The sequence below is a fragment of the Sinocyclocheilus anshuiensis genome, unplaced genomic scaffold (genome assembly GCF_001515605.1).
Source record: "Sinocyclocheilus anshuiensis isolate Anshui unplaced genomic scaffold, SAMN03320099.WGS_v1.1 scaffold1251, whole genome shotgun sequence".
In the NCBI taxonomy this organism is placed as follows: Eukaryota; Metazoa; Chordata; class Actinopteri; order Cypriniformes; family Cyprinidae; genus Sinocyclocheilus; species Sinocyclocheilus anshuiensis.
The window spans coordinates 63628-89343 of record NW_015539970.1 but is presented as its reverse complement, the minus strand read 5'-3'; the positions used below and the strand labels follow the sequence as shown (position 1 = coordinate 89343).

General features: G+C 37.7%; 1 protein-coding gene across 2 annotated transcripts in view; it reads left to right on the top strand.

Moving 5' to 3' along the window:
- Positions 1–25716, top strand: part of LOC107687074 (fibronectin type III domain-containing protein 5) — a 42716-nt gene that overhangs the window by 8614 nt on the left and 8386 nt on the right. The window contains exons 3-5 of one of the 2 annotated variants that reach the window (XM_016484222.1): positions 1250–1448; positions 5270–5359; positions 10974–11186. In XM_016484222.1, the coding sequence (XP_016339708.1) occupies positions 1250–1448; positions 5270–5359; positions 10974–11113 (429 nt within the window). In that variant the 3' untranslated portion in view covers positions 11114–11186. Of the gene's footprint in view, positions 1–1249; positions 1449–5269; positions 5360–10973; positions 11187–25716 lie in introns of those variants that run through there. The other variant, XM_016484223.1, reaches the window with a different exon arrangement.

Sequence of the window (25716 nt, the reverse complement as noted above, 5' to 3'; positions counted from 1 at the left end):
CACAGTTTATTAGTGCACACTTTAAATCTTATCTGACAAAGACATTATTACAGTCAACATTAAATAGCATGTGAAACTTATTTTACTTTTATTAGAAGATGCATTTGAGTGAAACATGTAGGATGGGTGGATCTTGTACTAATACTTTCGATACTGATGTTGTGTATTAGTGTGTTAGATTTTTTTGTAGTTTTTATAATTTTTATTTCAGTTTTAGTTTTAATTATTTTAGTACATCAGGTTAAACTAAATGCAACTGGGAAATGTTGCTTATTTCAACTATTGTTTATTTTGTTTCAAAAAAGGAAATGTTTATGGTTTTAGTTGTAGCTCTTATAACCCAGCTATTATAACAGTATTATCAAATCACACTGGATATGAACTATTTCTCCATTCTCTCATTTTTTGATGCATGCACAAACAGAATAGAGAGAAAAATGAAAGAGAAACAATATCTAAAGATTCATGAGGTATTTGTTATGTTGGGTTTTATGGGGTTGTCATTTGCAATTTATTTATTTGAAGTTAAATTTAATGTTCCTGTGATTCAGTGGTAGAGCATTGTGTTAGCAGTGCAAAAGGTCGTGGGTTCGATTCTCCTGGAACACACATACTGGTAAAAAATGTATAGCCTGAATGCACTGTAAGTCGCAAAGTGTCTGCTAAATGCATACATTATTATAATTAATTATTAAATTTGAATTTATTTGAAGTTTAAAATGAGAGATTTAAATAATACGCAAAAAAAAAAATAATTACCAGTAGCTAATTTGCAGTATTAGCCAAATTAAATATTAAATATATTTTAAATATTTCATATTTCATATTTATAATATTAAAAATGAGGACTTTCTGATTAATTTGTTAAATGGCTATAATTACCATTTTTTCTTAAAAAAAACTATAAATAAATGCATAAATGGATAAAAATGGATCATTGCATATGGAAAGGGAGAGATAAGTTATGTCGGTAATGACCGACTTTGGGATCCCTACCAAAGCGCCACAGATGCTGCCACTTCCATAATAAATAAGAGGAAAAAGACCAAAGAGGAAAGTTGTTGCATATTACATATTGATTATTACAAATATAACATGCACTGATGAATTGTTTAAAATTAGACCAGGAACATGTATTAAGAAATTAAATTGGATGCATTTTGATTTCATGTTGTGGCATCAACCACATTTCTTCTTAGATTATTAGCGCTCTCAATCTCAGATTTTTATTCATTTTTGATGTTCATAGAAAAAGGACGTTCGTATGCTGCGATTCATCCAGGAAGTGAACACTACCACTCGTTCATGTGCATTATGGGACTTGGAGGAAGACACAGAGTACATTGTCCATGTGCAGTCCATTAGCATGAGCGGCACCAGCCCCCTGAGTGAACCTGTTCTGTTCCGCACTCCTAAAGAGTCCGAGAAACTGGCCTCCAAAAGCCCAGGTAAGCCAGCATTCACAAACAACTACCATTTGAAGTACTTCAGAGGACCATTTTGGAAATGGAAACAATCCCTATCCTGCAATTGCAACTTTATTTAGCATATACATTTCACATTATATCTTGCAGCTGTGACAAGAGGGGCTAGCAGGACCATAATAAAATAAATAAAATAAATAAAAAACATTTAAAAGCATAGTTCACCCAAAAATGTAAATTCACTCATCATTCACTCATTGTTATGTCAGTCCAAACCTGTATGACTGTCTATCAATGGAAAACAAAGGAATATGCTGGTGATCCTTTTCAATATAATGACAGTGAATGAGGACTGGGGCTGTCAAGCTGCAAAAAAGCAAAAAGCTCTATAAAAGTGTCCTAAAATTAGTATATACTGTATATGCCTTGTGCACTATTTGATAGCTCGAACAGATTGAAGCTTACATTTAGCACTACTCATTTAGCAGATGCTTTTATCCAAAGCGACTTACAAATAGGAATAAAACAAAGCGATTCACACTAAGGGGGCAAATAACACAAGGAATGCTGGAATAAGGAGTACAGGCACTTACTGAGATGAAATTTACTGCATTATTGACTGAAATGTTTTACTTTGGCTGTAGTTCTGTGTGAGATGTTGCTATGTCTGACTCATGAACAGATTCTTCTTTGAAGTGAGATCTTTCAGTGAATAGATGGACCAAGTTCAAAAACCTGGTCTGAATGATTCATAGTTTACGGATGTATGGACCCCATTTATGACTTTTATGGTGCTTTTTGAAGCTTGAAATCCCCAAAATCCATTTAATGCAAATGCATGGAACTAGTAGGCCTATTTTATAAAAAAAAATGTCCCTTTATGTTACAAGAAACAAAGTCTTTTAGACCGCTGCTTTTAGAGTGCTTTTAGAACGACATGAATTATGACAAAACAGATACAGATTCTGGGGCTTATTATATGCAGAGATACAATGCTGATAAAACGCATTCATGGTGCAAGATTTGTACATTTGAAAGACGACTAACAGTCAAATCACTTCCGTAGAGGGAAAAAAAAAACACAGCAGGGAGGTGGTTATACAACCGCTCTAAAAATGGTGTTGTGTCATAATTCAGGGCATAAAGTGTTGACTTTTGTGCATTTTCCCATTAATTTTTCTGTTACTAGGAGCTTGTCTTATCTAGAGCAATGCACAATACAGTCAATTTTTCTGTTGTATAATCCATTTCGATGACCTACTTACTTGGACAAACATCTGCTGGGGAGGTTTATGTTCCAGAAACACTTGTCATTTTGTGGGCGAGTGTCAGTCTTTGGCACTGGACCGTGCTGATGACATTTGGTGTCAAACTCTCAATCGTGCAGGTTAGAGTCGGGCAGGATCCACATGGGAGTTTTCACTGAGGTGTAACCTCAGACATCAGTGAAATGTCAAATGATGATACCTCTTCATCCCTCACATCCACGCTTATGAAGAACAGTTAACCATGATTTAGTTTCAGGGAATTTTACTCACAAAAAATGTGAAAAATAAGCAATAAATTTAGTGCATATCTCATTTGCTATCGTTAAATTATGTACACTACTATTCAAAAGTTTTGGGTCAGTAAGATCTCTTATTTTCACAAAGGCTTCATTTATTTGATCAAAAATATAGTAAAAACGACATTAACTGTTTTCTATTTGAAAATATTGTAAAATGTCATCTATTCTTGTGATGTCAAGCTGAATTTCAGCATCATTACTCCATTCTTCAGTGTCACATGATCCTTCAGAAATAATTTGCATATGCTCATTTGGTGCATTCTTATCATCATTCATTTTAAAAACAGTTTTGCTGCTTCATATTTTTGTGGAAACCACAATGCATTTTTTCAGGATAAATAGTTCAAAAGAACTGCATTTTAATTTGAAACATTTTGTAACATTATAAATGTCTCTACTGCCACTTGATCTTGATCAGTTTAATGCATCCTCAGTGAATAAAAGTATGAGTTTCTTAAAAAAAAATTGAAAAACAAATCACACTGACCCAAACTTTTGAATGGTAGTGTATAACAATGTATTTGCTATGTTCTCTAGATATTGATTTCGGTATTTTTTTTAAATGAAAAACAACCCTGTTGCTCAAGGCCATGTCCACACGTACACGAGTATTTTTATAAACAGAGTTTTTCCTTCTTCCGTTTTAAAAAAACATGAAACCGCACATGTCTCATGTTCTGTCCACATGAAAACGCAAACGCATGCTATGAAGGCCAACAGGTGGCGATATAATCTCAACTGTAAAGCCATGTTGGCCAATCAGAAGCCTGAAAAAGTTTCCAGTAGGCGGAGATAACGGTGCATGCTCCGACGTCACAAGCCAAAAAACTCCGGTTTCGCTGTCTACACGACAACACTGCAACCAGAGTTTTTAAAAATCTTCACCCTGGCAGGCGTTTTCAAAAATGTTCAGTTTCAGTGAACTGGTGCTGCGTTTGCGTTTGGACGAATGGCCTAACCGCGTAGAAAAAGCGACGGTTTTAAAAATAACTGCGTTCGTGTGGACAGGGCTTAACTTTTAAACAACATTTCATAGGTTTATGTCACTAAAAAAATATATTATATTAAAATAGTGTTAAACATTATAATATAATATACAGTGGGGCCAAAAAAAAATCTAAATCTAATTTAAACCCTAAACCACATTTTAGGATTTTGAATCATTTTTAACAAAGAAAAGTAAAAATAAAATAAATAAATAAATGAACAAACTAACAAATAAGATTTTAGCAAATGGCTGCAATATAACAAAGAGTGAAAAATTTAAGGGTGTCTGAATACTTTCCGTACCCACTGTATATATATATATATATTCTGAACTACTCAGTTCTTGTTTACATTTTACCAATATAAAAAAAAAATTACAAATTTGAAATTAATAAAAAATAATCAAATAGTTACAATATAATGTGTATTTTTTCACATTGTAATAGAAGAATTTTTGCAAGTTTTAAAACACACTCTAATTAATCAAGCGAGCACCATTACACTTCACTAAATACCAGAGCGGCTAATAAACACAGACAGTTAATCTTTCTCTCCGCGGGCCTCCCATCTCCATCGCTTCAGGGTGGCTTCATGTTGTTTTTCTTACTGGACTCATGACATGTATTGATGTCGATGGTGAGCTGAAAAATGCCCCAACTTTTCCCCTGCACTTTTTCCCCTGAGACATCCAATAACATTTCAGTTTCACCTGAAGGGTATCGACGTTTTCTTCAGAGAAAGAAGAGGCGCACAAAGAGACGGGCGTATTTTCTCCAAGTCATTACGAAACGCACGTTTCTGCTCCTTCAGATAAGCAGGACTCTGAAGAACTGCGCTTTTCCCTCTGCGGTTAATCAGTGAACACAGACCAGAGTGCTGCGTAGTTTCTTTTAACTAACAAGGCCTTCATTACTAGACGCTTTCAATCTCCAGACAAGAAAGTGACCCCTGAGGTCTCGTTCCAGCGAGAGGAGAGCTCAACCCTGAAGTGATCCTCTAACATGGCTTCTGATGAGCTTCCACTTTGGTTTGGCTGGAAGCAGCCAGTTTGATGAAAATGATAACGGTTTGGTCATATCTGAGCCAGAGAAGAATGTTTGCTTTAGGCTTTATATCCTCTTGAGGCTAATTAAAGAATTAATTAGATATTCGAAGATGGTCTTAATTCCTTGAGTAATTCTTCTGTGGTTTGCATGTTGTCACAATGCCTGAGCTTTGATAACTGCAGAGCTGTGCATGTTTTTGGCTTTGAAAACATGCGAATGAACTGTGAATGTTTGAATTCACACAGATGAAGTGACCATGGAGGAGGTTGGCCAGGCCGCCCAGCTCAGGGCTGGAGAGCTCATTATCATCGTGGTGGTTCTCGTCATGTGGGCAGGTAAGAACGTGAGCAGTTTGCTGGTGAGAATCATCTTACTGTTGAAACTTTGGCTACATTCACACAAATGTATTTCCACATTTCAAAGTCACCTAGATTAAATTTGAAAATGTCAGATTGAGTGGGATTTCATCTGTTCACACTTTGATCAACAGATGTGTGTCACATGAAGAAAAAGAATACGAAGGTCATATAATCAATGTTGTAGAATACATTTCTAAATCACAAAAAGTTTATAGCTTTTAAAAGGATTTATAATGAAGTTTATTTGTAAGGTTTCATTAATATGTAAATTACAAATATATATATATATATATATATATATATATATAATAAAGCTATATAAAAAACAAGCTATAAATAGTAACATTTCCACAACACAAAAAAGTAAGTTTAATTTATTTGCATATTGCTAATTTTTTTTTAAATAATTGTATTTATTTATTTTCCTCAAAATGAGGGATATTTTTGTGTGATTTCCATTTGATGTACTTCTCAGTTACACAGTATAATTACTTTATACTTATATTTATATATAAGTGGTGTTCTGAAAAGAGAAGGCAAAGTCCTTAAAGTTTTTTTTAATCAAATGTAAATTCATGTCCCAGCCACAATTTCTTGATTAAACAATACTTAGACTAGCAGAATTTTTTTTTAAATATTTTTACATTAACAACATAATCAATATTCTATTTATTAAAGACAAGTATGAATCTCATCAAGTTAGTGTTTTTAGCATTTTGCATTTATTCCAAAATAATAACTCAGGGCAGTAACAATTTAAATAATATATTTTATTTGTGAACTTATGTTCAGCTATTTCTTTTAATAGTTAACTTTTAACTATTGTTAAATTTTTCTGGTTATCAGTCATCAAAGCTCGGTAAATATTGGTCACAGACACTAGGGTTGTGCCGATAGACGATAGTATCGTGTATCGACGATAGTCAGAGATATCGCCTGTAGCTGATACCACTGATGATAGCAAGACTATTATTATTATTATAATTATTATTATCAGGTTATAACTATTGTTAAATTTTTCTGGTTATCAGTCATCAAAGCTCGGTAAATATTGGTCACAGACACTAGGGTTGTGCCGATAGACGATAGTATCGTGTATCGACGATAGTCAGAGATATCGCCTGTGGCTGATATCGCCTTTTTCTGCATTTTAACAGTGTTGCGCGTTATAACCAATCACACACGATTATGTTATGCTTATGAATGCAATGGCCAATCAGAGGCGTTCAGATGAGTCATCGCTGAAACAGCGGAGTTTCGTTGTTCAGTGCGCGCTGACTGAATTCTGACTTGTGAATTCTTTCATCATAAACAACAAAGTGCAGATGTACGTGCGATGTAAGAATAAGAGATTTATTCATCATACAGTGTAGATAGCTTCACTGATTTTAACGGGAGTGTATTTTAAAATGCATAAACTCGCGCTAGACTTGAGCTTGTGATGATGTTCTTTGGTGATGTAAATGTTCTTTGCTCGTTTTCTGTAGCTGATTTTTGAATAATTATTCATGCTAGATAATATCGTGTATCGTGATCTCACAGGCTGATGATCGGACGATATGAAAATTGAGCATATCGCCCAACACTAACAGACACTGAGATTTACTTTAAATTTCACCAAGCTGATTACTCACTAAAAACTCCCACACATCATGTTTTCTTGCCATTGTAAGACTTATTTTCATGTACCAAAGTGGTTATATCTAAGTGTGTGAGCTGTTTACTTACTTTTTTTAAATTAGTCTTCCCATTAACGCCATTATGTTGTTCATTCAGACTGATTTGCGAATGCGCATGAACACAAGAGGCGGGATTTATCGCATGAACCAATCACAGCACACCATAACCAGTCATATCAAATCGCGATAGAAGCATTGCCTCCTCTCACATGATTTTCCCCCATTAATTCTAAATTACCCCCCACCAAAGTCACGGCACGCTTTAGCGGTCTGTTAAAACTCAAAGGGCTCAGAGGCGGCAAGAAAGACTCCCGCTGTAACTTTACCTCCTGGTGTCGCTGTTGGAAAATGTTTCTTTAGTAAAACAAATGTTTTATACACTTTTTAATGATATATTTTGTAATATTGGTGTATTATTTTTTTACTGCGATTTTTTTTTGCATCCAATATTTTGAGGAGAAACATCTCGGTTACATATGTAACCCTCGTTCCCTGAAGGAGGGAACAGAGACGTCACGTCGGTAATGACTTACTTTGGGATCTCGCTTAGAGAGACCAAGCCACTTCGAGTGTAAACTAAATGAGCCCATGCACATTGGCATGTGATGATTGCATCCAGCTGCCCTGATTGAAGCGTGAGTATAACTAGGCAGCAGGTGCAGTGCTTACTCAGGTTTTTGCTGATGAGCCGAGCCGGTGACCCGGTCGCTCAGCGGTGGTACAGCAGCTGTGGAGACGGGACATGACGTCTCCGTTCCCTCCTTCAGGGAACGAGGGTTACATACGTAACAGAGACATTCCCTTTCAGTCGGTCACTACGAGTCACATCAGTTATGACCGACTTTGGGATCCCTACCAAAGCGCCACAGATGCTGCCACTTCCAGTGTCCTGTGCGAGTCTCCTGCTCCCCCTTTTCGGCGTAGGGCTGATCGCAGCGCGAGTATAACTAGGCAGCAGGTGCAACGCATACTCAGGTTTTCGCTGAGGAGCCGAGCCAGTGCCCCGGCCACTCAGCGGTGGTACAGCAGCTGTGGCGACGGGACTTGACGTCTCCGTTCCCTACTTCAGGGAACGAGGGTTACATACGTAACCGAGATGTTCCCTTTCAGTCGGTCACTCTCGACGTCATGTCGGTAATGACCGACTTTGGGATCCCTACCAAAGCGCCACAGATGCTGCCACTTCCAGTGTCCTGTGCGAGTCTCCTGCTCCCCCTTTTCGGCGTAGGCCGGGGCTCGCAACAAGAAGACCAGTCACTGTTTGTTGTAGCACTACCCACTCAGTGAAATTGGATAACACTGGGAAAACATACCCGTTCCACTTGGAACAGGAACGTTGCAGAAGCCCCATCCTTCCCGAAGGAGGTTTCGGAAGCTCTTACACATATGAACACGTTGCGGAAGCCCCATCCTTCCCGAAGGAGGTTTCGGAAGCACTTACACATATGAACAACAGTTTAGGTGCATATGGAAGATTAGAGGTGTTTATAACACTCTTGGAAATGGTAGAAGTCTGCCGGGGAAACACGGGGCTCTGAGGCTATACCATGGACTTTACACATATGGGATCCACTCAGGTCTCTAAATATTGAACCCAGCCCTCTACTGGTTCTCACAGATTCATCGAGTGAGGGCCTGGCGCCGGACATTCTGCCACGTCTGGCTGCCGAGGGGATGGAGGAGCTCTACAGGGTCTACTGTATGGACTCTCTGGAACTGTTTAGCAAGCCGACACTAAACCGGGGCCTCTCAGTGCTTCTACCCGTTCTGGCTGCCGAGGGGATGGAGGAGCTCGACAGGTATACAGTACGGACTCTCTAGAGCTGTCTTAGCAAGCCGACACTAAATCGAGGCCTCTCGGTGCTTCTACCCGTTTGAGGTTAAAACATAGGAGGATACCGGTTCAACACGGAGGCTATAGAACCTAGCAAACGTGTTGGGGGTCGCCCAGACCGCAGCTCTACAAATATCTGTCAGCGAGGCGCCACGAGCCAGCGCCCAGGAGGATGCAACGCTTCTAGTAGAGTGAGCTCACAACCTGAGCACCCTGTGCCTGATAAGCCAGGGTGATGGCATCCAATATCTAGTGAGCCATCCTCTGCTTAGAGACGGCATTCCCCTTCTACTGGCCTCCGTAACAGACAAAGAGCTGATCTGAGGTCCTGAAGCTTTGTGTCCGGTCTACGTACCATCTCAAGGATCGGACGGGACAAAGCAAAGCTAGGGCTGGGTCTGCCTTCTCCGGGGGGCAGCGCTAGGAGGTTCACTACTTGATCCCTGAAGGGGGTAGTAGGAACCTTGGGCACGTAGCTGGACCCGGGCCTCAGGATTACCTGGGAGTCAGCCGGCCCAAACTCTAGGCACGATTTGTCGACTGAAAATGCGTGCAGGTCCCCTACCCTCTTGATGAAGGCCAATGCAATCAGGAGCAGAGTTTTCATTGAAAGAACCTTTAGCTCGACTAACTGCAAGGGCTCAAATGGGCCCTTCTGTAGTGCTTTGAGCACTAGAGACAGGTCCCAAGAGGGTATAGAGGGGGGCTGGGGAGGATTTAACCTTCTCGCCCCCCTAAGGAGCCTGACGACCAAGTCATGCCTCCCTACCGACTTTCCTTCCACAGGGCCATGATACGCAGCAATCGCAGCCACATAGACTTTAAGGGTGGAGGGAGACAGCCTTCGCTCCAACCCTTGCTGCAAAAAGGACAGCACGACTCTGATCGGGCATCTACGGGGGTCCTCTCAGTGAGAAAAACACCACTCAACGAACAGGTTCCACATCAAGGCATGAGTGCTCGTAGACGGTGCTCTTGCCGAAGTGATGGTGTCTACTACCTCTTGGGGTAGGTCACCTAGAACCTCCGTGTCCCGTCCAGGGACCAGATGTGAAGTTCCCAGAGGTCTGGACGCGGGTGCCAAAGGGTGCCCCGTCTCTGAGTCAGTAGATCCTTCCTCAGAGGAATCTGCCAGGGAGGGGCTGTCACAAGGAGCATTAGTTCCGGGAACCAGGTCCGAGTGGGCCAGTAGGGTGCCACAAGCAGGACCTGCTCCTTGCCCTCCCTGATCTTGCACAGTGTCTGTGCGAGAAGGCTCACTGGGGGAAACGCATACTTGCGTAGGCCCCGTGGCCAGCTGTGTGCCAGTGCATCCGTGCCGAGTGTTCCCTCGGTCAGGGAGTAAAACAACTGGCAGTGAGAAGTCTCTGGAGAGGCAAACAGGTCTACCTGAGCGGCTCCAAAACGTCTCCAAATCAGCTGGACCGTCTGGGGATGGAGTCTCCACTCTCCGGGGAGCGCAGCTCGTTGGCTGCACGGTTGAGCAGACCCGGAATGTGAATGGCACGAAGCAACCTCAGATGCTTCTGACTCCAGAGGAGGAGGTGGCGGGCGAGTTGCGACGGGACATGCAACTAATTTCATTCATTCACATTCTGTAAGTTTTACGACATTTCTAACAAATGCAAATGATGGTACACAGGGATTTGATAAAAATCTCATTAAGTTTTACTTATTTTGTTTTCAAGATCTGTAGTCTGTGGCCATAAACCCTTCCTTTTTTGTAAAGCAGAGAAAAGACGAGAGAGTTTCTAATGTTATAATTGGGTCATAGAGGCCTTCCTTATCTTTTTTGTAATCCACATCAAGCTTTTGAGAAGTCTAGAGAATAAATCATCAAACGGGACAGTACTAGCACAACGTAAACTCAGGGCCACAGCGCGACTCATCATTCTGTTCTCGTGCGGCTATAATTGGTATGTTATTATTTGGAACAGAATCATGGTGCAATCCATCAATACATTTTTTCTTCCTTTTTCCGACAACTTCCCATCCATCACTACCACTCTGCCATCCTGTCTTCAACTCTCTGAATCGTCGCGCTCTCTCTCACTTCCTCATGCCTGTTTGTGCACAGGTGTGATAGCTCTGTTCTGCCGCCAGTATGACATCATCAAAGACAATGAGCCCAACAATAACAAGGACAAAGCCAAGAACTCGTCAGAGTGCAGTACCCCAGAGCACCCTACGGGGGGACTACTGCGCAGCAAGGTCTAATTACGCCTTCCTCTGTCGGCAATAATAGGCTTTAGCCTCAGGACAGGTATGTTCACTTGTTTGTGTGCTTGCTTGACAGAACTAAAAATACAAAAATATCACATTAAATTGGATCTTTTGTTGCTTGGTAGTTTTTAAGAAATGTTTTATTGTTGGCTTTTCTAATACAAACCATTTTACTCACCATTGATAGGATGTTATGGTTACAAATCAAAGGTATTGATGTTCCTCATTGTAGTTCTAAACCGTTAAACCAAAGTATTTAACTTCTGATAGCCTGGACCGTCCAGACTCTATTTATCTAATGTGCACTGTCTTTGTTTTGTTTTTTTTGTAAACTTTATACAGTACCTTTTGAATTTAATAATTAAAAATATATATCTATATTTTTAATGTACAATAAGATTAAAAAATGTGGGGTTAGAGTTGCATTAGACTAATCAAACGTGACAGTAAAGACATTCAAAATGTTACAAAATTATTGTTGTTTGTTTGGAAACTTTCTATTTATCAAATAATCCTGAAAAAATAGTATTACGATTTCCACAGAATATGAAGCAGCACAACTGTTTTCAACATTGATAAGACGAAATGTTTCTTATAATTGGGTCATAGAGGCCTTCCTTATCTTTTTTGTAATCCACATCAAGCTTTTGAGAAGTCTAGAGAATAAATCATCAAACGGGACAGTACTAGCACAACGTAAACTCAGGGCCACAGCGCGACTCATCATTCTGTTCTCGTGCGGCTATAATTGGTATGTTATTATTTGGAACAGAATCATGGTGCAATCCATCAATACATTTTTTCTTCCTTTTTCCGACAACTTCCCATCCATCACTACCACTCTGCCATCCTGTCTTCAACTCTCTGAATCGTCGCGCTCTCTCTCACTTCCTCATGCCTGTTTGTGCACAGGTGTGATAGCTCTGTTCTGCCGCCAGTATGACATCATCAAAGACAATGAGCCCAACAATAACAAGGACAAAGCCAAGAACTCGTCAGAGTGCAGTACCCCAGAGCACCCTACGGGGGGACTACTGCGCAGCAAGGTCTAATTACGCCTTCCTCTGTCGGCAATAATAGGCTTTAGCCTCAGGACAGGTATGTTCACTTGTTTGTGTGCTTGCTTGACAGAACTAAAAATACAAAAATATCACATTAAATTGGATCTTTTGTTGCTTGGTAGTTTTTAAGAAATGTTTTATTGTTGGCTTTTCTAATACAAACCATTTTACTCACCATTGATAGGATGTTATGGTTACAAATCAAAGGTATTGATGTTCCTCATTGTAGTTCTAAACCGTTAAACCAAAGTATTTAACTTCTGATAGCCTGGACCGTCCAGACTCTATTTATCTAATGTGCACTGTCTTTGTTTTGTTTTTTTTGTAAACTTTATACAGTACCTTTTGAATTTAATAATTAAAAATATATATCTATATTTTTAATGTACAATAAGATTAAAAAATGTGGGGTTAGAGTTGCATTAGACTAATCAAACGTGACAGTAAAGACATTCAAAATGTTACAAAATTATTGTTGTTTGTTTGGAAACTTTCTATTTATCAAATAATCCTGAAAAAATAGTATTACGATTTCCACAGAATATGAAGCAGCACAACTGTTTTCAACATTGATAAGACGAAATGTTTCTTGAGCAGCAAATCAGCATATTAGAATGATTTCTGAAGGATCATGTGACACTGAAGACTTGAGTAATAAAATAAAGTAATACAATTCAGCTTTGCATCAAAGGAATAAATTACATTTTATATTAAATATATTAAAATATATTATAAATTGTAATATTTCTGAATATTACTGTGTTTACTGTTAATTGTTTTAAAGTACTTGATCAAATAAATGCAGTCTTGGTGAGCATAAGATACTTTTGTATATATAAAAAAAAAAATCCTACTGACCCCAAACTTTTGAATGGTAGTTTATGTATAAATGTAATATAATTTTTTTTTTTTTATATATTATATTAGAAATCATCATATTTTATAATTATATATTTTATAATTTTTGGATTAAAGTTTGAAAAATGAACAATGAATTTTGATTTTTAGATGGGTTTGTCTTCCTGGCATAATGGTATGATACTCTAATAAGCATAAATGAACATATCACAAAAAGGAGCGATTAAATAGTTTATTTTTTAATCATTTTAAACAATTTGTAGCTATGCTTTTCAGTATTAAATGAATTAGAAGTATGTTTACAATTGACATTTCTCTCTTTGTCCACCATTTTGGATTTATTGGACTGCTCATCGCAATGCATTCTTGTCCACAAAGGATTCATGCGATGCTAATATAATTATGCTGCCTACCTTTTAGAACAGGCTTTGTGTCAATGGCAGATCCATGACGCCTTAAATTGCTGCCTAGGCAGTTCACTAGGTTTTGGAATATAGTGTGCCTATTGATCCCTGTGTGCAGCCGACTGACAATAAGACGTGTGTCCTAAGCTCACCTAAAATTTGAACACTGTTCTTGTACTACCTTGCAAGCAATAGTTATATCTCCTTGAGGAAATGCAGTCTAACTCATTTTGTTTTGTCTTCCCCAAAGTGCTCTGAGACAAAACAAGTAAGCCATCAAATCACAAAGTTGTGAAGCCCACCTCTCATCCTCAATCAAACGACATTTTAGTATTCCCATCGACCAACATGAACTCTTTGGTGCTTGTCTGTTTGGCACACTGACACAAACTGAGGACGAAATGGACAAGATGGTTCCAGAACTGGAAGCTTGAGCCGTTTGAAGCGAGTTATTGAGTTTCAATCCACGACTGCCTTAGCTGAAGTACTCCAATGCCGTTGCTGTGAGCTGGAAAACCAGAGACCAGAGAGGAGTGTCTTCGGCTCCTGTGTAGACTCACAGAGATAAGGAGAAACCTGCCACCCCACATAAGCCCCAAATAAACCAGGAAGGTGTGTTGTGAAAAAGAAGCAAGAGCGTTTTTTCTGAGCTCACCGTCATTATCAGCTCCGAACCAGGATCAGGTCTCTGACAGTGATGACATTACGATACTTCACTATCTCTCCATACTCGTCGCTATCTTGTGTATTCAGTTCCTTCTTTCTCACATGTACTTTCGATTTCTTTACTCCATTATCCTCCCTCCAGCAGCCAATCATGGACAGTCTAGCTAATTTGATGTGGTTTAATTGGTGCGGTGGGATCTTTCTTCTCAGCACTCTCGCTCTCAGGGCATTCAGGAAAACATCCACATGAAAAATGATGGACCACATCGGCCGCGTCGCATTCACTCACCTGCGGCCCAATCACAGCGACCTACACATCAGCCGTTGATGATGAAGAGTTCCATATTATAATAGTGATAGAAAACGTATTTAACCGCTTGTGTGTCTCAAGTAAATCAACAGCTTGCTGTCTCTGATGAGCACATTACTGTACAGTGATGGTTATTTTGGTCCTCATATTGCATTCATGATTAGCATATTGGTCACGAGTATGGCTATTTACCGCTCTTATGTGCCACTATGATATAGATTTGGGTGCCTTTTTTCTACATGCTTTTCTTTTAGATTTCTTTCCCTTTAAACAATTCAGTCTTAAGGTCGACATGAAATCAAAGCGGAACCTATTTACTTTCATACTATACCTTCCAAGTCTAATTGGGAGTGATTCTTCTGATTCTTCTTCCAGAGTTAAAAATAAGCTTCTCTGCAATCCATTCAATTCTTGATTGATAATCCCATCCTTTTTTTCTTACTGGTTCAATATCATTTTTTAAAAGTAGGCTAGGTGATTTCAGAGAGGCTAGCAATAGCAAGCTAGCTTTGAAAGCATAAGATCCCACTCTCCCTGCAAATCACTCTCCAAAGCCACACCTCCTCCAAAATACATGAACGCGGACCAGAGGCTAATCAGTGACACAATATATATATATATAAAAAATGTCCCTCTGGTGCCCCGCACATGAAATGTGGGTTGGAAAAAACAAGATATCAGCCATGAATTGAGAATTTGTTTCCACATTTCATTAAATCATGGTCACATTTTGCCTAAATTAAAACAAGTGCACAAATTAGTGAAACATGGCCATAAAATAATAAGTTGTGGGAAATAATTCTTAATTATTGGCCATGATATCGTTTTTTTTTTATATATGGGACTGCATAAATTTTACACCTTTTTTTGATAGTCATGGTTTTTGTTATTTGTTATTTTTCAAATTTATTAATTACTTTTAGCAGTTTTTTTTTAATATAAAATCACTTCTAATTTCTGTTGACCATTTAGTTGACAAGAATTGTAAAGATTAAAGGGGTGGTTGATTGCGATTTCACTTTTTTAATGTTAGTTAGTGTGTAATGTTGCTGTTTGAGCATGAACAATATCTGCAAAGTTACAACGCTGAAAAGTCCATGCAAACGGAGATATAGTCTTTTAAAATTATGGCAGTTTAATGCCTACAGAAACGGCTTGTAGGGACTACAACGAGTTACTTCCAGGGTTTGTGATGTCACAACCCCAGATAAACCCCGCCCCCGGGAACATGCAGCAAAGGGGGCGAGGCCATGTTGTGTTGCTTTAGAGAAGAGGAAGAGAAAACTAGAGGTGCACGTAAAAATCTATTCATATATGAATCGCAATTCTGTCTTCTAACGATTCTAATGAGTTCACAATTTTCAAAATCAAGGTTCTAAAGCAGCTGTTCTCAATCCTGTTTCTCACGTCACCTTGCTCTGCATCTCTCTCTCTCTCATTCAGATCATCAGCTCAGTTCCAACAAAGAACTGTTCCATTTATACACTTATTTTCAAATAGCTATGAGAAGCGTTATACATAGACGTGCATGCAGTTGCCGTACTGTATTACGGTACATTCACACGGCGTGTGGGCGTCGACGCTTGATGGAGGGCGTTTCTGAAGCTTGGTGCTGACGCAACCGTCATAGTGACAACAGCCCATCACATTAGTTTTCTGGTGTTGGTACATTCACACGGGGTATCTGCGTCGATACGCTTGATGGAGGGCGTTTCTGAAGCTTGGTGCTGACGCGACCGTCATAGTGACAACAGCCAATCACATTAGTTTTCTGGTGTTGTATGAACGTGATTGGCTAGCGTCTGCACCAGGGTATTTGCATAAAGCGATCTGATTGGCTGACGCCTGCATTGGCGCTTGAAAAGTTTTCAATTTCTTCCACGAGCAACGGACTTGTCGCGACGGACCCTCAATTCATTTCGGTAACGCTTGACGTCACTCCATTCAAAGTAAACGAGAGGCGTTGACGCCGATGCCCAGTGTGAATGGGGCGTTAAAGCTTTAATCAGGAAAAAAACGTATATTAAAAGCTAACAGAAGCAGTAGCATTTACAAATAACAGCGTATCTAAAGGTATGAGACAACAACAAACAAAAAACATACCATTAAGAGCCATGCTTGCACAGGTTATGCTCGATCCTCTTCACTAATTTTCGCTGGGTCTCAATCGGGCTCAAATTGATAAGCAATATTGAGATGCCATTGTTTACATCACAACCGGAGCACATGCCACTGAGGTGAGGGCGTGACGTTTAGACGTGCACTAGAGGTGGTTTAGCCAATCACAACACACTGGACCAGCTAACCAATCAGAGCCCATCCTGTATTTCTGAGGGAGGGGCTTCATAAAACCAGGAAATGATCAGCACGTTTATAGGAGAAGGGACAGAGCGGTGTAGAATAAAGGTAAATTATGTGAAAAATAGTGTTTTTTACATTTATTTATTTTTTAAACGAAGCATTAACACATGTTAGACTGCACCCCATAAACACAATCGAGCCTAGAAAAAAAAGTCAGCCACCCCTTTAAAACAAATATTCAAACATTTTATATATGATCATCAGATGATTACCTCACCAAACAAGAAAGGGTGCACTCTTAAAAATAAAGGTACTTCACGATGCCATAGAAAAACCTTTTTGTCTAAATGGTTCCATAAAGAACCTTTAACATCTGAAGAACCTTTCTGTTTCACAAAAGGTTCTTTGTGATGAAAGAAAGTTCTTCATATTACAAAAAGGTAAGAAAGAGATGGTTCTTTAAAGAACTATTGACTGAATGTTTCTTTGTGGAACCAAATATGGTTCTTCTATGGCATCGCTGTGAAGAAAGTACCTTTATTTTTAAGTGTAAGTATATTAAACTGCTAGCAAAGCACTTCAGTTTACTTGATTTTTTATTCAGCTGATCATTACTGAATTAGATTTTTCTAAGATTTGTTCTTCAAAATCATTACTTCATTGGTAGCATTCTGTGATGTTGTTTTTATCATTTCCAGTCATTTTTAGTTAAAAATAACCATTTAATTATCATCATGATGCTCATTTTTTCATCTTTTTTTTTCATTATTGTAGAGAAAATGGTAAAAAAGCTCTTTGTAAACAAACATTTTGTCAGTAATTTGGTTGACAAGATCACATTACAAAAGTAAAAAGGGTTGTGAGCACATTTCATGTCGACTTTAAATTCCCTCTCATTAAGAAGTATAACTTATAAGAAGTGTTCTTTTTGACAATTCAAGCTAAATGTACAACAGGCGAGCAGTTTGACTACAAAATAGTCTTGACCGTTAGTGTACTGTCTGACGGGATAGTGTCCTTATCAGCTAAACGGAGTAAGTCCTCACATATCAGGAATGAAGAATTGTGGGAATGCAGGTCAGAGGTCTAGAAAACATCAATTCCCTCAGCCGCTGGTCATTCGGGACTCCACACGATCTGAGTTCAGTTCGACATTGCAGCAGTTCGACTTTAATACAGTTACAGACCGTATGCATTTCCCAAGGACGCATGTTAGACTGTTAGTATCTGATCTGAAGAACAAAACCTCCCATTAATCGCCAAACCAATGTACACAATGAGCAGTGGAACTGAAATAGAGCAATCTCATTTTTCAAACACATAGAAGAGTGTAAAAGTTAATACTTCTATATACTTTGAGTATAGAGTACTTCAGGTTGGGTGGCCATTCATATTCAAAAGCCCTCATTGTGGGGATGGATTGCACCATTAATCAAGCGTGTTGAAAGGCACCTGAAGGAATCTCAGAACAATTAAACATCCCCGCATTGGTGACCATTACCTCCCCATCTCTATCACCATGGCGACAGGCTAACGGACTGTCCTCTCTCTGCACTGCCATCTACGAGTCATCCGCACCTTCGTTTTTCATTCCCGCCAGAGGAGAAAAGCGTATATTTCTTCTTTAATGACTGCTAATTAACCTTGGCCATGGGGAAGAGAGCTCAGGCAGACTGCTGGGTGAAAAATGGCTCATATCAATATTCTGTCTGAGCGGCTTACGCAGAAGAACAGAAGGCTGGGTGTGAGGACTGGCTTAAACCAGAGAGGACCGGCCACGTGTTTTCTCTTCAGAGATGCGTCGAGGTTTTGGGTCCTGTATTAACCTGCAGCACTTTCATTCAGATTATTGGTCAGTTCATGTGACACAAGAGGCATAATGAACAGATATGGGCTTTGTTCGGAGTGGAATACTAGTGTGCTGCTTACTGCTTGCTTTCCAATTTATGGAAGAATGTCTGTTTCAAATAATGAAGAATGAGATGTTAAAAATCACAGCTGGTTAATTCATCACACTGGGAATGGAAGATTGAGTTTGTATTCTTTGCTGTTTGCCATATTACATACTGCATATTTTGGCAAATCTTATAAAACCTATTCATGTCTGGGTCATATTTTAGCCCAAACTCTAAAGAAAGAAATGAAATATATTTATAAATAATATCAAGCTAAATATTATCATAGTATTTAGGTTGATATTATTATTATTTTTAAATATTAACTAATTTTAAAATGTTTACAAGATTCACATAATACCACTCAACAGTTCAGGATACCCAGGGCTCGGTTTACACCTATCGCCATTTCTAGCCACTGGGGGACCATAGGCAGGCTAGGGGAACTCATATTAATGTTAAAAAAACCTCATAAAGTGAAATTTTCATGCCATGGGACCTTTAACGCTTGATAGAGGGCGTTTCTGAAGCTTGGTGCTGACGCAACCGTCATAGTGACAACAGCCAATCACATTAGTTTTCTGGTGTTGTATGAACGTGATTGGCTAGCGTCTGCACCAGGGTATTTGCATAAAGCGATCTGATTGGCTGACGCCTGCATTGGCGCTTGAAAAGTTTTCAATTTCTTCCACGAGCAACGGACTTGTCGCGACGGACCCTCAATTCATTTCGGTAACGCTTGACGTCACTCCATTCAAAGTAAACGAGAGGCGTTGACGCCGATGCCCAGTGTGAATGGGGCGTTAAAGCTTTAATCAGGAAAAAAACGTATATTAAAAGCTAACAGAAGCAGTAGCATTTACAAATAACAGCGTATCTAAAGGTATGAGACAACAACAAACAAAAAACATACCATTAAGAGCCATGCTTGCACAGGTTATGCTCGATCCTCTTCACTAATTTTCGCTGGGTCTCAATCGGGCTCAAATTGATAAGCAATATTGAGATGCCATTGTTTACATCACAACCGGAGCACATGCCACTGAGGTGAGGGCGTGACGTTTAGACGTGCACTAGAGGTGGTTTAGCCAATCACAACACACTGGACCAGCTAACCAATCAGAGCCCATCCTGTATTTCTGAGGGAGGGGCTTCATAAAACCAGGAAATGATCAGCACGTTTATAGGAGAAGGGACAGAGCGGTGTAGAATAAAGGTAAATTATGTGAAAAATAGTGTTTTTTACATTTATTTATTTTTTAAACGAAGCATTAACACATGTTAGACTGCACCCCATAAACACAATCGAGCCTAGAAAAAAAAGTCAGCCACCCCTTTAAAACAAATATTCAAACATTTTATATATGATCATCAGATGATTACCTCACCAAACAAGAAAGGGTGCACTCTTAAAAATAAAGGTACTTCACGATGCCATAGAAAAACCTTTTTGTCTAAATGGTTCCATAAAGAACCTTTAACATCTGAAGAACCTTTCTGTTTCACAAAAAGTTCTTTGTGATGAAAGAAAGTTCTTCATATTACAAAAAGGTAAGAAAGAGATGGTTCTTTAAAGAACTATTGACTGAATGTTTCTTTGTGGAACCAAATATGGTTCTTCTATGGCATCGCTGTGAAGAAAGTACCTTTATTTTTAAGTGTAAGTATATTAAACTGCTAGCAAAGCACTTCAGTTTACTTGATTTTTTATTCAGCTGATCATTACTGAATTAGATTTTTCTAAGATTTGTTCTTCAAAATCATTACTTCATTGGTAGCATTCTGTGATGTTGTTTTTATCATTTCCAGTCATTTTTAGTTAAAAATAACCATTTAATTATCATCATGATGCTCATTTTTTCATCTTTTTTTTTCATTATTGTAGAGAAAATGGTAAAAAAGCTCTTTGTAAACAAACATTTTGTCAGTAATTTGGTTGACAAGATCACATTACAAAAGTAAAAAGGGTTGTGAGCACATTTCATGTCGACTTTAAATTCCCTCTCATTAAGAAGTATAACTTATAAGAAGTGTTCTTTTTGACAATTCAAGCTAAATGTACAACAGGCGAGCAGTTTGACTACAAAATAGTCTTGACCGTTAGTGTACTGTCTGACGGGATAGTGTCCTTATCAGCTAAACGGAGTAAGTCCTCACATATCAGGAATGAAGAATTGTGGGAATGCAGGTCAGAGGTCTAGAAAACATCAATTCCCTCAGCCGCTGGTCATTCGGGACTCCACACGATCTGAGTTCAGTTCGACATTGCAGCAGTTCGACTTTAATACAGTTACAGACCGTATGCATTTCCCAAGGACGCATGTTAGACTGTTAGTATCTGATCTGAAGAACAAAACCTCCCATTAATCGCCAAACCAATGTACACAATGAGCAGTGGAACTGAAATAGAGCAATCTCATTTTTCAAACACATAGAAGAGTGTAAAAGTTAATACTTCTATATACTTTGAGTATAGAGTACTTCAGGTTGGGTGGCCATTCATATTCAAAAGCCCTCATTGTGGGGATGGATTGCACCATTAATCAAGCGTGTTGAAAGGCACCTGAAGGAATCTCAGAACAATTAAACATCCCCGCATTGGTGACCATTACCTCCCCATCTCTATCACCATGGCGACAGGCTAACGGACTGTCCTCTCTCTGCACTGCCATCTACGAGTCATCCGCACCTTCGTTTTTCATTCCCGCCAGAGGAGAAAAGCGTATATTTCTTCTTTAATGACTGCTAATTAACCTTGGCCATGGGGAAGAGAGCTCAGGCAGACTGCTGGGTGAAAAATGGCTCATATCAATATTCTGTCTGAGCGGCTTACGCAGAAGAACAGAAGGCTGGGTGTGAGGACTGGCTTAAACCAGAGAGGACCGGCCACGTGTTTTCTCTTCAGAGATGCGTCGAGGTTTTGGGTCCTGTATTAACCTGCAGCACTTTCATTCAGATTATTGGTCAGTTCATGTGACACAAGAGGCATAATGAACAGATATGGGCTTTGTTCGGAGTGGAATACTAGTGTGCTGCTTACTGCTTGCTTTCCAATTTATGGAAGAATGTCTGTTTCAAATAATGAAGAATGAGATGTTAAAAATCACAGCTGGTTAATTCATCACACTGGGAATGGAAGATTGAGTTTGTATTCTTTGCTGTTTGCCATATTACATACTGCATATTTTGGCAAATCTTATAAAACCTATTCATGTCTGGGTCATATTTTAGCCCAAACTCTAAAGAAAGAAATGAAATATATTTATAAATAATATCAAGCTAAATATTATCATAGTATTTAGGTTGATATTATTATTATTTTTAAATATTAACTAATTTTAAAATGTTTACAAGATTCACATAATACCACTCAACAGTTTGGGGTCAGTTTTTTTTTTAAATAAATGAATACTTATATTCAGCAAGGATGCATTAAATTGATCAAAAGTGACAAGTTTTTTTTGTAATGTTGCAAAATATTTCTATTTTAAATAAATGCTGTTCTTTTGAACTTTCTACTCATCAGAGAATCCTAAAAAAAAAATATGATGGTATGCACAAAAATATCAAGCAGCACAACATTGATAATAATAAGAAATGTTTCTTGAGCAGCAAATCAGCATATTAGAATGATTTCACAAGGATTATGTGATACTGAAGACTGGAGTAATGATGCTGAAAATTCAGCTTTGACATTTGATAATAAAAAAAAAAAAAACTGGTATTTTAAATTGTAATATTGTAAAATTTGACAGTTTTTACTGTATATTTAATCAAATAAATGCAGGCTTGGTGAATACAAAGGACTTCTTTTCAAAAACATTTTCAAACTCTTAACAGCCCCAAACTTTTGAATGATTGTGTGCATGATGGTAGGATTTTTATTCTGCCTATAAAAAAATAAAAAATAAAACAAGTTCAGGAAGTTATCATAATGCATTAAGATGCATTTTGAATCAGAATTTTGAGAGAGAAAAAAAATCTTAATGGTCATGAAAAATATATCAATGGTCCTAAAATAGGCTTTACATTATGCAAATTAGATGTTTAATCGTATAATTGAACATTTTCGATTAGATGTACCAAGTAGATTTCCCATGCAAACTGAATATTAATATAGTATTATGCTATTCCGAACACAGCCATACTCATACAAATCAGCTTACATTGTTCCCCTGCATATGAAAACCAGCAGTCAACACTAATAGAGTGTCAAGCGATCAGGATTCACATGAGCAGTTTGAAATGATTTCAGAATGAGCAATGTATTCCACTCCTGCGATCCAAGCTTATCCCATTCTTTACTTCCAAAGTCCTTTCAAAGAGAAATCTCCAAAGAACGAGCGCAAACGTCTGGATTTAAGAGAGGCAGCTCATTTGCTACTTATTGAAGAGAATAATTCTCCTGTTAGTGACACTCGAGAGAGCTTTCGCAGGCTGCACAGTTGAAGAGATTTAGGAAATGTAATCACATTTTGTGCTCCCGTGCCTGTGTTATCAGTTAGAAAAGCTGGACGGGCTTCTGGTGCTCGTCTCATGACGGAGACTGAAACACAAACACACTGACACAAATAGCTCAACTAATTTGAGAAGCTTAGGGTTAGGTGATGTCATTTCCTCACCCTCATGTTGTTCCAAACCCATCTGACCCATATTCGTTCAATATGAAGAAGAAATCTAGCAGAATGTCCAAACCGATGTTTCCATATCAAGTGGATGGGGACCAAAGACTATGGGAATGAGCAGCTTGAACATTCTGCTAAATTTCTCCATTTGTGTTCTACACAAGAAAGTCACACTTATAGGGTTAAAACAGCATGAGAGAGTAAATAATAACAGAATTTTCATTTTTGGGTGAACTATCCCTTTAAGAAGCAACAACCACATGGTCTAAATGCTTAAATGAGCTTAACATGTTTCTCTCATTGTAGAGTAGAAAGTTTCAGATTATCATCATAACTGTCAGGATTTACTAGCTGACGGATATAAAACAAGTATATTTTTTAAGTTTAGAAAATTCATTTTCATTAGATTTGCAAACTCTGACATTCCTACAACGTTTGCTCCCACTATTTTCAATGTCTTAAAGGGATTGGTTCACCCCCCAAAAAATGAAACTTTTGTCATAATTTCCTCAAAGATCCAAATTCCAATGGCTTCCTTTTTCTGCAGAACACAAAAGAAAGAAGACAAAAAAATAAATAAAAATAAATAAATAAATATATATATATATATATATATATGGATCACATGAAATCTATTCAAATGTCAGTCAAATTTGACCTCAAAATCTAAATAAAGAAATAAGAAATGATATTTAGCTTATTAAGAGGTTTTTGCTTGAACTTAAGCTGCATTTTCTTTATTGTAAGGTTAATAACCGTAGTATTTTATACTGCCTTTAAATACAAATATTTAAATGACTATAAAACAATTTGGATGCATTAAATTGATCAAAAGACTTTTAAGTGACGAAAGATTTCCCTTTCAAATAAATGCTGTTCTTTTGAACTTTAAATTCATCAAAAAAAATCCTGAAAAAAAAAAAAATGACCACGGTTTTCACAAAAATATTAAGCAGCACAACTGTTTTCAATGATAATAAGAAATAATTATTTCACTCTATGGACAAAAACACTTCAAACATATCTTCTCTTGTGTTTTGCAAAAGAACGAAAGCCATCATTTGAATCTTTGGGTGAACAATCTATATTTGAAGCATCACAAGCGTCTTTGAAGATTGAGAAGAAAAAGTTCAGTCCCTGTTTAAAATCAGAAACAAAAATAGGCCCCACGTTACTATTTCTATCAGCCTGTCATGATGAGGAACAAACAGCCTTGAGTGCAGTGATAGAGCATGTGTATGCTTATGTTAAGCTTCTGTGAATCAATGCATTGGCCTGTGTATGGACATGTGTATTGACAGTCTGTGTGAAATCATCCTTTCACTCAGCATACAGTTACACACCATAACTTAAAATAAGGTGTCAGGTTAAGATTATGCTACATTAAGAGCATTTCAAATGTGCATTTCTTGTACATAGTTCTGCGTCGTGGCAACTTAGCATTTCCAGTAAAGCATCCTGAATGTCTATACTGAAGGCAAAGCAGAGAGATCATGCCTTAAATAACCCAAATGAATGAGATGAACTCGGTAGACGTGACGGCTGGAGTCAGAGCGGTGCATAACGAACGTGACGATGACATTCGTTCCACATATTTACTATAGCGCATGGATTTCAAAACAGAAGGAATGTTTTATGTAATCCATTGAGTCTATGTTAACTGTTGTTCTTGAACAATGCTTCATGAGGGCTAGCATGTTTCTGCTATTCTACACAGAATTATACCATTTATATGGGCATACAATAGATAAATGTCTAATTATGTACAACCACAAAAAAATAAAGGATCATGTATTTTCAAGCTAATGTCTGATTCTTTTTTTTTTCCCCTCTAGAAGCCCATTACTGTATATTTTGTAGAAACTACTGTTTAATCTCCCTCCAATTTAGAATGTATTATTTGTCATATGTTTTTTGTAGATAAACAGGTGGTTACTTGTTGGCTACAAAGTAAGGATTTTATTGATTTATTTTATTATTACTTACCTAGAAGTAACATGTATATTTTATTATTAAAATGATTTTTCTGTACTTTTTTTCTTTATTTGAAGACAACAAAAAAATGTAAAAGAAAAAAAAAATGTTTTTATTAAAAATGTCTATTTCTATATTTGCTATAAATATTTATATTTTCAATCAGTTATGTTTTCTTTACATTTTTTCCCTTTACAAAATTTACAAATTTTCCTTCAAAAAATGTCCAATTGAATTTTCAGTTATATTTTAATTTTTAGCAAAGCATTTTTATATTTTCTTGAAACAGGCATATTTATATTTGCTAGAAATATTTATAATTTTAATTAGATATGTTTTCTGTACATTTTTTTTCCCTCACACAATTTTAATTTTTCCTTCAAAAAATGTCCAATTGAATTTTCAGAGTTATATTTTAATTTTTAGCAAAGCTTTTTTTTTTCTTGAAACAGGTAAAATTTTAACATTTAACATTTAACATGAATAACATTAAGTTCTTTACA